Here is a 14,569-nt window from a genome sequence, read left to right on the forward strand (position 1 = left end):
GAAAACTGGCCAAGCCTTCGTGCCGCTCTCAAATTTCCTGGGAAATTTTTTTGGGCTCGGGTTCCTAAGTAGAAAATGGCTCTTAAGAAGAGGGGGAACAATCTTGAACACCCGGTTCTTATCTAGAATAGTTCTTAAGTAGAGGCATTCTTAGGTAGAGGTATCACTGTATTTGGATAATATTTTATACCTTTGATCTTGGAGCAAGCTAAATAAACCAAATCTGCAGTGTAACATTTGTAATATAAATTTATAGTTTATTAAACCTAATACAGTACTCTGAAAATTAGATTATTTGATCTGCAGAGTGTCTGTTTTTTAATTTTGTGTGTGTATGTTTTATCTTAGTTGTTTATTTTAGGTAATCTCGTTTACTCATTTACATTACATTGCCATATCATAGTTTTAATATGAAAAGTATGTACAGTTTGGATCGTAGTATTACATTCTGTAATTTTGTATTAGTAGTTTATATAATTGTTATTAATGTCTTATTCTTTATCTTGAAATTTTAATCCCATAATGGAATTTTATATGAGCAAAAACAAAGATTGCTAATGATAGCTTTGAACTTTGAACTTCAACTCTAATAAGCTCTTGCCTAAAGTCAAGGGATTATGGCAATTACAAAACAAACTCTCAAAGATTAAAGTCTATTTTCTTCCTAACCTTTATTCATTCTTAATCATCACCAAGAATCAAAACTCGGGAAAAGACTAATTTTTATCAGATATTACTAAGATCCCCCTTAAGTCTCAGCAACGTTATGACCAGTGCAATATCCCCATGGTCATGTGATCAAAATGCTTGGCAACTCATATAGTTATGATAGTTGCAGGGTCACACAATCATTTTTTGTAAACCTCTGCCAAGCAAAGTCAACGGGGAAGCCAGATGTCCTTAACCGTGTTAGTAATTTAACTACAGTTAATTCACCTAAGGGTGGCAAGAAAAATTGTAAAATGGAGCAAAACTCACTTAACAAATGTCTGAACATTAACAACAAAAATTTTGAACTCAGTTGTGGCTGCAAGTTGAGGACACACAGCCTGTTCCCAAATAGGGAGGGGAAAGCACAGCAATAATGGCAATAATACTGCAAAACCTCCATCATCTGCCAGTTCGCCCAGGGTGAGTGCAAAGTTCATTGGGGGATGAAGGGCTTCCTAGTAGATCTACCACCATGCTCTTTAACAACCACAACTGAAGCTGGGGTGGTGGGGAAATCTGGATGACCACGAGACCACAGCTAAGGCAGTCTGCAGTGGCAGGCTTTTTTTCCTACTCTGACATGGTGGCAAGAGAGAGCAGGAGTCGAAAACCACTATATCACCTCAGTGGCACAGTGGTTAGAGTGCACTACTACTACTACTACTACTACTACTACTACTACTACTACTAATAATAATAATAATAATAATAATTTATTAGACTTGTATGCCACCCCTCTCCGAGAACTTATACGGTAGAAACATAGAAGACTGACGGCAGAAAAAGACCTCATGGTCCATCTAGTCTGCCCAATAATTATAAGTGTAAAGGCTATTGCTTTATCATCTTTTGCGCGTTTCTCACAGCTAACGCGCTCAGCCCAGGCCGACCTAGAAGCAAGAGGCCGAGTCCATCTGTTGAAGCCGCTGGGGGCCCCCGGCTGTCGTTTCCATGGCAACCACGCGCTCAGCCTCCTTCCCCCGCCCGCCCCACCTCCGGCAGAAGAAGGCAAATCGCGCCGAAACCGAGAAAGGTCCCCTCGCTGGGTTGAGCGCACAGGAAATCACGCCACAAGAGGCTTTCTCAGCCACGTTAATTTCCCGAGCCTGCCGCTCTGGAGTCTTTTCTCTCTGGTTGGAGTGGAAGCGAGCGACGGTGTTGGGGCTGGGGTTTTCCTTTCTCGGAGGGCTGTCTTCCGCATTGCCCGGATAGTCCGAAAGACTTTTCCGCCTAGGGGAGGGCGGCAGCAAAGCAACCCAATCCGTGAAAAAAAAAAAGCCAGTCCTTTCGGATTCACGGCAGCAGCAGCAGCAGCAATAATAACTACCTGCTCCTTCATGCCGCAGGGTTTTTTTTTAGGGAGGCAGCCAGGCAGACAGGCCTTGTGCGACAGCGGCTAACAAGGACCCTTTTTCTGCGCTTGAACGCGACGGGGAGCGCGTGGTAGCCCATGGTGTGTTTTGCTCACGGGCCCAGCAGAAGGCGCGAATCTTTGTCCCGGTGCTCGAGCCATGTCCGTTAGCGAGATGTTTATCGCCTTGCAGGGGGTGCTGACCGCCGACCAGGATATCCGCGAGGTAAGAGCAGAGGGGAGGGGCACCGGGACTGCAACTCCCAAGATTCCCGCCGTCAGTGGCTGGGGATTTGGGAGATTGTAGCCCTTACTCGTCCGGAGAGGAGGCGGATGTAAGGCGGGTAATGGATAATACTGGTTGAAAGGAAAAGAGAAAAGCTTTTGTTGCCCTTCCTGCACACACCCAGGCACCTGGCAGCCCCATATCTACTTATATTATATGGATTTTCTCCGTAGTGAATAATCATGGTCTAAACCAGTATTTCCTAAACTGGTCCGAGAGCCTTTTGAGGGTATCCCAAGTGCATCTCAGGAATCTCTAAAATCAAAACGATTTGCCAGACAATTGAAGTTAATTGGCAACAACAACAATAATAATTTCATTCCAAAACAAAATAAAAAATACGATTTTTCATTAAAAAAATGTTAACTGGGTTTAATGTCCTTTTTTACCTGATGCAAAGAACAAATATTCTGCGTCCATTTTCATTTTTTATATAGTTAAGGGGTAGGCAAAGTTGGCTCTTCGATGACTTATAGACTTCAACTCCCAGAATTCCTGAGCTAGCATGATTGGCTTAAGAATTTTGGGAGTTGAAGTCCACAAGTCATAGAAGAGCCAACTTTGCCTACCCCTGGTATAGTAAATATTGATAGGATCCTAATTTTTAGATATTAGAAGGGGTCCTGAGAACAAAAAAAGAAGAAGTAAGAAACACTGGTCTAAAATATAGTTATATTTATATTACAACCTTGACTTATGAGGTCATAATATATATTACATTACCTTGACTTATGATTATAATTGAGCCCAGTTGTTAAGTTGTGGTAATTGTACATTGAGACATCATATGATTAGGCCTCCTTTTATGACATTTTTGCAGCAATCCTTAAATGAATCTACAGTATTTCCCAAATGTGCTTTTTTTGTCAGAAATCACCCCCCCATCCAAAAACCCCCCAGTCCTCAGGATGCTGCAAATGGCCATAATGGCGAGATGGTTGCCAAGCATCCAAAATACAATCACCTGGGAAGGTGCAGCTGTCATTACTTCAAAAAGGGATTACAGTAGTCTTGGTTACCCGTCCTTCCGTCATCCGACATTCCGGATTATGTGATGTTGAGCCTGCTTGGGGGCATGACTATAGGCATTTCTGCGCCCCAGACATGCTCCCCAAACATGGCAGCCGCGATGGGGAAGGTGTCCATCCATCCAAACCAGGACAACCCGGTCCCCACAATTTTTAAAAATACTGATGAGGGGAGCTGCCAACTTTCAGAAGACAACATGCTGTAATCCTAAATCATTTCCAGAGCAAAGAAAATCAGTCATGCCAGCATTAATGGGAGAGTACGAGTACCGAAAACGTACGAGGCACATGAAGCCTTTGTTTGTATCCCTATTTTGGCATTTATATATTTTGACTAACAGGGATAATGCCTATGTCCCTAAAGTGTATTTCTCCCCCGCCCTGAGGAGCATCTGACTAATCAAAGTGCAGCCCATTTCTAACAAAACTCACACGAATCCATGACTGATTTCAAGGCTTTTCTTAGAACCTCCAGATTATCTGACATTTTCAGCTATCCAAATATCAGACCGCCCGTTTATGTGGGGTAATTGAGTCTCTACTGTATAAGTAGCTCTAGGGAGGTCCCTTGTAACTTTGAAGGGTCTTTGTTACCTGTCATGAATCAAAGATTACTTGTCAAAGGAAGAGAAAGACAGAGAAGCAGATATTTTAATTGTGTTTTGATGAAACGGAAAATCTGGTGTATTCTGCACCTATCATTCATCATAACTGTTAACTAGGGTCTTGTTTGCCTTGGATTGCCTTCAGTGATGGGCTCTAAATCCTATTGCTACTGGTTCATGCGTGAGCCTCTGCACATGTACAGAAGCGTCCGGGGCAGATGGGTGGAGCCTCCCACTGCTACCAGTTTGTAGAGCCATACCAATAGCAACCCACCGCTGGTTGCCTTCTCATTTTAGGTTCCTCCCCTCCTCCAAAGAAAGTAATGATGTAACTGGTATAATTCATATTCAGGTCAATCTACCTGCAAATTATAATTATTTGCATGTAACGAATTATAAATATTTTGGATCTCTTTGAAGGGGTTCCCAGCTTCATTAGCTCAATCATTCTAAAAGGATTATGGTTTTACATCTTCCTGTCAGCTCCATACAATAATATTTGTAATAGAAATGCTTTTAAGAGATTCCAAATTACTCTAGCTTGCGGTTAAGCAAGAAATTTCACCTAATATGTTCAAATTGCACCTAATACAGTGGTACCTCGGTACTCGAACGCTTCCTTTCTCGTACATTTCGGATAACGAACAAAATTTTCGGCAAAAATTTGCTTCGGTGTCTGAACAAAAATTCAGATACCGAACAGCCAGAGAAAATTTTGTTCATTATCCAAAATGTAATCCCGGCAGCTTCAGGGGGCTGAGGAGCTCTTTAAGAGCTCCAAGCTGCAGGAAAGGTGGGAGCTGTTGCAATCTTGGCAGCTTCTGGGGGCTCCTTTCCTCATTGCTTCCTTTTATTACCTGTAAGGAGCTTCAAAAACTTTTTCCCTGTGGCTGCAACAGCGGCGATTTCCCTTCCAGTAGCAACAGCGCCGGGAACGTCACGTGATGAAGGGAAGCCGGCGGAGCCATCTCAGCAATTGCTGCCGCTCCAGCAGCTTCCCTTCATTACGTGACTTCCCGGCGCTGTTGCTACTGGAAGGGAAATCGCCGCTGTTGCAGCCACAGGGAAAAAGTTTTTGAAGCTCCTTACAGGTAATAAAAGGAAGCAATGAGGAAAGGAGCCCCCAGAAGCTGCCAAGATTGCAACAGCCCCCACCTTTCCTGCAGCTTGGAGCTCTTAGAGAGCTCCTCAGCCCCCTGAAGCTGCCAGGATGGCAGCTTCTGGGGGCTCCTTTCCTCATTGCTTCCTTTTATTACCTGTAAGGAGCTTCAAAAACTTTTTCCCTGTGGCTGCAACAGCGGCAGCTTCCTTTCCAGTAGCAAGAGCGCCGGGAAGTCATGTAATGAAGGGAAGCTGCTGGAGCGGCAGCAATTGCTGAGATGGCTCCGCCGGCTTCCCTTCATCACGTGACATTCCCGGCGCTGTTGCTACTGGAAGGGAAATCGCCGCTGTTGCAGCCACAGGGAAAAAGTTTTTGAAGCTGCTTACAGGTAATAAAAGGAAGCAATGAGGAAAAGAGCCCCCCAAAGCTGCCGGGATTGCAGCAGCCCCCACCTTTCCTGCAGCTTGGAGTAGTGAATTTATTTATCCCATTGGAAATAAAGAAAATAGATTTAATTGGTTCCCAGCGAGTTAACAGGGGCTGGGAACCAATTAAATCCATTTCCATTATTTCCCATGGGATAAATAAATTCGGTACTCGACCAAATCGGTTCTCGACCACACTTCTGGAACGAATTGTGGTCGAGTACCGAGGTACCACTGTATATTGAAATGTTACACAGAACAACATTTGACTCAAGTAACTGCAGCCCCAGTCAGATAGATTGTATCATATTACAGATAGTCCTCATTTACCAGCTGCTTCCTTTAGCAACAGTTTGAAGTTACATTTGCAAAAATAGCTTTACTACTAATCCACACAGTCACAGCATCCTGCAGTCACATAATTGCCATTCACACATTTTGAAACCAGCATGCATTTAGACCATCATAGTGAGCTTGATCATCATTTATGTATGTCGCAAGTAGCTTATAACGAGCAGAGTTAAGTAGAGAGGACAGAAGTAAAATTATAAACCACAGTAATGTGATATTTTGCTTAACCAAATGCAAAATGGGATTGAAATCATATTTCAGTCATGTAATTAATGGCTTCAGTGCTTAGGATGGAGTTACTGGTCACTAAGCGAGGACTGCCTGTACCAGTATTGAAAGGAATTGTATCCTCAAAATATATTAGGCCTCTAAAAATATGTAAATCCTTCTGTTGAAATAAGAAAATCAAATCATTTCCTAATAGATTTTGAAGGCACCCAGAATTGGAAGGAGGGAGGACTTATTTGTCTAAATTCACATATACAGATGGCTACTTCCATTTTTCTGTCAGCCGAGATCTTTTATAACATGATTACACGTATAAGCCAAAATGTAACTTATTATGTATGTATTCATCTGGAAATCTCAAATCCAAGAGTTTGTGTTGTGCCTTCAAATTGGTTGGATCGCTTATGGTAAACCAGATTTGGCCATAATATTAGGGGGGAAAGTCAAAATCACATTAGTTTTATGTGAAAATGTTTTTGTTTTCAACAGCCATGCTTAGAGATATTTTTTTTTAATCAAATACAGGAGATTAGGAAAGTTGTTCAAGCTCTGGAGCAAACTGCCCGGGAAAATTTGACTGTGCTTCAAGGAGTCCACCAGGGTTCTGGATTTCAAGACAGTAAGTCCAACTTTGTTGTATTCAGTATATCACACTGTTGGGAAAGAAAAGAAAATGTATTGATCCTACAATAGCAGTTGCTGGCAGGTAAAGTGGGGAATATATTTTCTTACCCAGAATGACATTGCATTTGTTTGTCAGAAATATGGAGACCTTTCTAAAGTAATCCAGTTAATAAATTTAGCCAGTCAATAATTACTTTTTTTAGCAGAGAGTTGAATACCTGATACATCATTTGAATGGTGTGGTAGCAAAATGTTTCAGGACAATAATGTATAGGCTGCATTTAGTTCCCAATCTTCTCTTGTAGTGTCCCAAATTGTGCACTTGAATTTTAGTGAACCACCCTCTGAGAAACAAAAGCATGATTTTTCCTGATAATTTTTTTGCAGAAAATCTTTTCAAGGTGTGTAAAAGTTCTTTTAGAATGAATATACCAATGTGCATATGAGCAAAGTGCATATATCTTAAAAGCTCCCTCCTTAGAAATCCTACTCAGCTAGTTTGGTGGGTCAGCATTTGCCTGCTATGATCTTTAGCCACTAAAAAGAGACAGAAAGGGGGCAGGGGGGGGTAGTCTCCCTGTTGCAGAAGGGTCTCTTTTACCAACTTAAGTCATAAAAGGGCCAGATCAAAATTTGTCATCATAATTTTTTTCCCTTCATTTGAGAATGGCTAAATCTTTAATCTGGACCAATTTATTTTAATTCTGAATTTGTTTCTGTTTTTTTCACAGCTCATAAATTTATGCTTTAAGCCATACAATTCGAATACTTTTTCTGAACTTGCTATTTTCTTTTAATTTCAGTACCAAAGAAATGTCAGAAGGCTCGAGAACACTTTAATACTGTTAAAATGCATCTGGCCACTCTGAAAACAAAGTTTCCTGCAGATCAATATTACCGGTTAGTGAATTCCTCCCTTCTGTTCCCTCAGTACTTAGTTGACAGAGAATGGATTTCAAAAGGGAAAAGAATTGATCTGGTAAAAGATGAAATTATTGTTAGGAGTTATTCTAAACAATTATTTGCTGTATTAATCTTTATTGTATATTAAATAATAAATGACATGCAGGAAAAATTATTAAATAAATTATTGGGGGAGGGTGTTATAGATGAACAAGAATAATTTGGCAATCTCAAGCTAATCACCATTATGCAGTCTAACGCATTACAAGGTATATTGATCTTCAACAGAAGAGCAAGTACATATATTTCCCTATTGATGTTTGGTTATACTGTGTAACTATTGGAATGTTGTAAGCATGACCCTGATAGTATTACAAATATGCATTAAATGCCTATATTTCAATCAGGTGTTTTTCCATACAGATTTCATGAACACTGGAGATTTGTGCTCCAACGACTGGTGTTCTTAGCAGCATTTGTTGTCTATCTGGAAACAGAAACCTTAGTGACACGGGAAGCTGTTACTGAAATTCTTGGAAGTAAGTTAGTAAGACAACTTGGAGGAAGGCTTGACATAGCATTAAGAATCTCACGTCTGTTAATTGCCAAAATACTTTAATTATTTTTGAATTCATGTATATTACTTTTCAGTTGAAGCTGATAGAGAAAAAGGATTTCATCTGGACATTGAGGATTATCTTTCTGGAGTATTGACTCTTGCAAGTGAGCTGGTATGTAGAATATTGTACATCTATATTGCTCATCTAATGTAATAGAAGGAAATAGCAAGTTAAGGTATGGAAACTTTGGATGAGATAATCTCAAATGTTGGCTAAAAATTCTGGGAAGTGTAAAATCTCTTATTTGGAAGGCAGCAAGTGAAGATGGTACATTTAAATGGCATTATTTATTTCCTTGTTGGCCGAGTGATTAAAGTTTCTTGTTAGCCTTTCCTATTGTCTGATGGGCAAGATTTTAATTAGTGAAGTTTTTAGATAAAAGGCTGTTGAGACTGGGGATTCATCTAAATCTACATCTCCCAACCTAGATACTTTCCATACATCTGGATTTGAAATTCATGCTTTCTGAAAATAATCAGCTTGTATTTGTATGGTGTTAACATACAAATATTATAATGGAACTCCAGTGAGGTGTAACAGGCTATATTCTCTGTTTTATTTAATAGTCTAGGTTAGCTGTGAACAGTGTGACATCCGGGGACTACTCTCGGCCACTTCGCATCTCTGTTTTCATCAATGAATTGGATTCAGGATTCCGCCTGCTCAATTTGAAAAATGATTCCCTGAGGAAACGCTATGATGGCCTCAAGTATGATGTCAAGAAAATAGAAGAGGTGGTTTATGACTTGTCAATCAGAGGACTCAGCAAAACGGCAACCGGAGGTGCTGGTGAGGAGAAATAGAAAATGCCTTGCTGAACTGAATTCATGATTACCTCAGTAATGTGGCCAATAAGAGAGAAGCTTTAACTGAGCTCTCTAGCAGTAACGTAGAAAAACCACAAGCTGCAAACTGTTTTTCCCCATATGAACAGTTAGTATATGTCTGACTTGAAAACTTTCTAAACTATTCTGTAAAAACCCTATTAGTGGATCGTATTTGCAGTATAAGTTACTATGATATAAACTATGTGAATTATGACCTTTATTGTCTAATAGTCCTGCAGTGTCAAACATGGTGATCAGTTGCTACTGATCAGGCTGAGTTGATTTTTTTTCTGGACCTCCATAATTCACACTTAGTAAATACAATGAATGCTCATTTTAAAAGGAGCACTTGATTTCAACATATATAATATATTTATCATTAGAATGCAATCAGAATGCTTCATTTTCTAGTTAGATTGTGAGATTTCAGTAAGTAAACATGTTAGGAATATATTTCCAAATGATCATTATATAGTACAGAGAGTCTATTCTGAAGTAAGTGGATTCTTAAGCATTGGAAAGAACTGTGAACCATTCCTAATGCATTTATATGCATATTCTTAGTCTATATCCAGGTTTGTTTTGTTTTGAAATGAGAACATGAAAATGTGTATGTGGTTTAATGAAGTGCAAAGCAGGATATGCAAATAAGTTGCCTGGAATTTGTATTTGAGTCAGACAGTGGTCCATTCAATTTAAAATAAGATTCTAAGTCTATCTTTAATAAATAGAGTAGCAAAAATGTTAGCTAAATCCTAATTATGCTTACCTGAATGCTGGTTGTTTTCATTCAATCATACCATTAGAAGAGTAAGATGCAGATGTTAACTGACTTTATATGGCCACTTATTTTGTTTCCTGTGTTAATATTTGATTGTCACTGTCATTTGATCTTCACTGTCATTCAGGCATAAACTACATATTTCTGAAATGTATAAATGACGTTTCTGTGTGATCATTTTGTATAATGTTTTGTCTAATTCTTCCTTGTGTTTTTTGAGAAAGATTATCTCCCAAAGAATAAAAAACATGTACTTTATGATAATTCATATAAGCATCTTTGTTTGTTCTGGTTGCTGTTTTTGAAATGTTCAATGGGAAGCAAATACTTCCTTTGTTGTTAAATGAAAATAAAAAGACATTTTTTAAACAAGGCATGTGTGTTTAAGTCTGTGATTTATAGTTCATCCAAGATAATGCCTGTAAAAATCAATGGTTTGATAATTTGTTTAATTAGAATGGAGTAAGGAATTTGCTAATAATTCTAAATTCATGATTCTGTGTGTCATTAATCATCCCTTCAGTTAGGTTAATAAAATTTGCTAGAAAATGAGGACCCGGATTGTGGGGGCAATAGGCTGGCTCTGTTAAAAAGTGCTATTGCTAACATGTTGTAAGCCACTCTGAGTCTAAGGAGAAGGGCGGCATAAAAATAAAATAAAATAAATAAATAAATATAAATAAATAAATGGTGCTTCTTGATTTTTGCTATCTTAACACAGCTCTCCCCAATTATAATTACATTAGACTTAGCAAGAGGTTTGCCAAATAATAGATGAGAGATAACTCAGTCTAAGAGGATATCACAGCACAACGTGATACACAATTTTAACATATCTCTCAGAACATGAGATGTCAATCCGGTGATGAATTTAGTGTTTTATTTAAAATAAATCTTCCTAGCTTTTCCAGCCCTTTCTAGATACCATGAAAAATAGCCTTTTTAAAAAATTAACATTTGTTAATTGTTTCTCAATTTTATAGGTAAACTAAATAGATCTATTAATATAGGTAAACTAAATAGATCTATTAATATAGGAATATTAATTAATATAGGCCTGTTTTGCCCCCGGTGGAATCTGATGATGAAGGCTCCTCTGCCCAAGAAGACATGAGTGACAGGGAGGAGGAGAGTGTGGCACACAGCTCAGAAGGAGATCAATTATCTAGCTCCTCCTTGGATTCAGAACAAGAGTTAATGATACAGCCACGCATGCGGAGAGCGATGCATAGGCAACAACAACTGAGAGATTATTATCAAAGAAAATGAGGCCACCTGTGGTTGGGTGGGGCTGTGGTAATTAGTGAGGCTGCTATAAATAGCAGCCTGTGGGCTTGGCCATTGTGGAGGATTATCTGATCTTTGTGTTTCGTGACTGCTTTACTGACTTTGACCTTTTGTGTGCTGATTTTTCCCCACTTTGAAACTAAACCAGAGCAAAGTGTGTTTCACTTTGTGAAAGAAGGACTGTGAATTGCCTCACAGCTGCAAGCTAAGTATCACAGAACTGATAAGGGACTTGTACAAATTACCAGTTTGTTTGGAGACGAGTGCTCTTTGCTATAACAAAAGAGGGCTTAGTTTAAGTGACTTTTCATTATAAAGAACATTGTTTGGAATTTTCAAACGTGTGTGTCTGAAATTTGTACCTGTGAATTTTTGGGAGAAGTCTACCAGAGAGCCCAACAGAACAGGAGAGAAGTGTTTTTAATAGGAAAGTGAACACAAGAACAAGGGGACACAATCTGTAGTTAGTTGGGGGAAAGATCAAAAGCAACACGAGAAAATATTATTTTACTGAAAGAGTAGTAGATCCTTGGAACAAACTTCCAGCAGACGTGCTTGTTAAATCCACAGTAACTGAATTTAAACATATATCCATCCTAAGATAAAATACAGGAAATAGCATAAGGGCAGACTAGATGGACCATGAGATCTTTTTCTGCCGTCAGTCTTCTATGTTTCTGTGATATCTTAACCAATATTTATTTAGCTTATGGCATATCATATGTGGACTAGCAACATACATGGCTCAAAAAAATAAAGGGAACACTTAAAAAACAGAATAAAAGTTGAATTAAATCAAACTTCTGTGAAATCAAACTGTCCACTTAGGAAGCAACACTGATTGACAGTCAATTTCACATGCTGTTGTGCACAGTCAACTTTGTACATAACAAAGTATTCAATGAGAATATTTCATTCATTCAGTCCCATTTATCCATGTTTTAAAGGCTCTACGCATATGCGGATGGCTGTGCGCATGCACGGAGGCAGTGCTTGCACTCACATTTACAAACTGGTAGGGAAGGTAAGTGAATACCATCCCTGGTCACAATGTGATCTACAGTTTAATGCGGGACCCCACAGTCATACTGAGGGGAGGATACTATTTATAGAGTCTTGGCAGACGGCATGTGAGGTGTGAATCCTATTCAGAATTGTCCATTACTTACACGGTTGTACATAGCCTGGCACTTTTTTTGTGGGATCATTTATATGTTGCCCTATGACTGGGTGTTCAGCTACCCATTTGGCTTTCCATTGGGAAGTACTGTATTGTTAAAGTTGTTAGGTAGATGTTGCGCAAGGGCCAGTGGGGGCTTCCTGGATTTGAGTCTTTCTGCCGATAAACGAGGAAGACCACTATACCAAACTGGTTCTCAAATGACATTTATTGATAGCTAAATGAAACTTTTGTAACCAGTCCTTGATATGCCATGCAAAGGCCAATACCTCCAATTAAAACAAGTGTATGCAAGAGGATATATGGATTCTGCTATTATGGCTCTACATTGATGAGTGAGGCTGCAATGAGTCAACAATCCATTGCATTGGCTGCCAATCAGTTTCCGGTCACAATTCAAAGTGTTGGTCATGACCTTTAAAGCCCTACATGGCTTTGGACCAGACTACCTCCGGAACCATCTGCTACCGCACGAATCCCAGCAACCGATAAGATCCCACAGAGTTGGCCTTCTCCGGGTCCCGTCGACTAAACAATGTCGTTTGGCGGGCCCCAGGGGAAGAGCCTTCTCTGTGGCGGCCTCGGCCCTCTGGAACCAACTCTCCCTGGAGATTAGAATTGCCCCCACCCTCCCTGTCTTTCGTAAACTACTCAAGACTCATTTATACCGCCAGGCATGGGGGAGTTGAGATATTCCTTCCCCCTATGCCATTACAAGTTATGCATGGTATGTCTGTGTGTATGTTTAGTTGTTTTATTATTGGATTGTCACATGCTGTTTTTATCATTGTTGTTAGCCGCCCCGAGTCTACCAAGAGGAGCGGCATACAAATCCAATAAATTATTATTATTATTATTATTATTATTATTATTATTATTATTATTATTATCATCTAATAAAAGAGAATATATGAAGCTCAGGGTTCAACTGTGGAGCCTTTGGCTGCTTGCAAGCAACCAATCTCGGAGAGCAACAAGGATTTCACAATCCACAATTAAAATTTCTGGCTTAGCATTATGTGTTACCTCAACCATTATTGTCACTTGGAATAGTTTACTATATACATAGCCTTGCTCTAAAATCTTAACTGATTTTAAGAAACTCCAAACAATTTAAAAATCCAAAATAAAACTTACCTAATTTAGGATCTGGTTGTAGATGAAAAGGTTGGATTGATATATATAACAGAGACTTGGATGAATGAACTGGAAGAGTTGGCCTCTCCCAGTTGCGTCTGCTTGAGTATCCTGTTCATCACCGGCACACATGAAGTTGGAGAAGGTCCATTGACATTCCATCTACTTCTCCAGGTTCCCTATCCACTTGAGTATCAAGATTGAATTGGTAGAGGCATTAAGGATGGATTGGGGATTCTGTTGGTGTGCTGCCTGCCATTAGTCTCCCTGTCTGAACTGACAAGAGCGTAATGATATGTAGGAATGATCTTGAGAGGCAGGGCAGACTTAGTCAAGGAAATGGTCAGATAAAAGGCAGGTGAGCCTAAAGCAGGAATGTGGGTGGGGCAAAAAGAGTCCCTCCCTAGTTTGGGGGCTATAAGGGGGATGGGAGGGTGGAGAGAAAAATACTTTCAGACTTGCAAGATTCTTTAAGGTAGCTTTACAATGAAGTACAATTAGCTCATTTGGTTGGGTTTCCTGACTGGTGCACCTCATAAGGCTGACAATCTTGCAAGTCTCCCCAAAGATTTCACAAAGAGAGGAATTTTAGGAATGGCCTTTTTTCCTTTTTCCCCCTTCTCCCTACCCTTTCTTTTCTTTCTCTTAATTACATGTTTGTAATAATCGTTTACTATTTTTTAAAATTGTATTGTTTTTCTATTTGTGAATTTTTTTTAAAAAGGAATGGCCTTTGATCCCCAGGGAGCTCTGCAATCTGTCAAGCATCCAGTAGCAGCGTCTTGCAATAGCAGCAGCAGATAGAGGCAAAGATCAACTTGCAGAATGCCATGACACAATTAATACAACATCTGGGGTAGAATTTGCCTCAATTTGCAGCAATACAATTTGTGGCTCAGCCAATGTTCTTGCCTTCCCACAGGAGCTTGCTAGAGAAATTCAGAAGGGACCAGGAATAATTCTGGACATTCACTGTCAATGTATTATGTTAATGGGAGGCACGCTAGTGGAGTTTTCTACTGAATGCACCCAAGTGACTCCTGCTAAGTTGTACTGTTCTAAATGTACTTTGATTTTACCAAATACAGTGTTCCCTCGATTTCCACGGGGGATGTGTTCCGAG

The 14,569-nt window shown here is 39.6% G+C and overlaps 1 protein-coding gene across 1 annotated transcript; it reads left to right on the forward strand.

Moving 5' to 3' along the window:
* Positions 1–1,766: 1,766 nt before the first annotated feature.
* On the forward strand, positions 1,767–10,214 carry TSN (translin). Its single transcript, XM_070730219.1, has 6 exons — positions 1,767–2,288; positions 6,613–6,706; positions 7,515–7,611; positions 8,038–8,153; positions 8,266–8,345; positions 8,801–10,214. The coding sequence occupies exons 1-6, from the start codon at positions 2,223–2,225 to the stop codon at positions 9,035–9,037; spliced, it is 690 nt and encodes a 229-aa protein (XP_070586320.1). The 5' UTR covers positions 1,767–2,222; the 3' UTR covers positions 9,038–10,214.
* Positions 10,215–14,569: the final 4,355 nt, after the last annotated feature.

Source organism: Erythrolamprus reginae, chromosome 1 (assembly GCF_031021105.1).
Source record: "Erythrolamprus reginae isolate rEryReg1 chromosome 1, rEryReg1.hap1, whole genome shotgun sequence".
Lineage (NCBI taxonomy): Eukaryota > Metazoa > Chordata > Lepidosauria > Squamata > Dipsadidae > Erythrolamprus > Erythrolamprus reginae.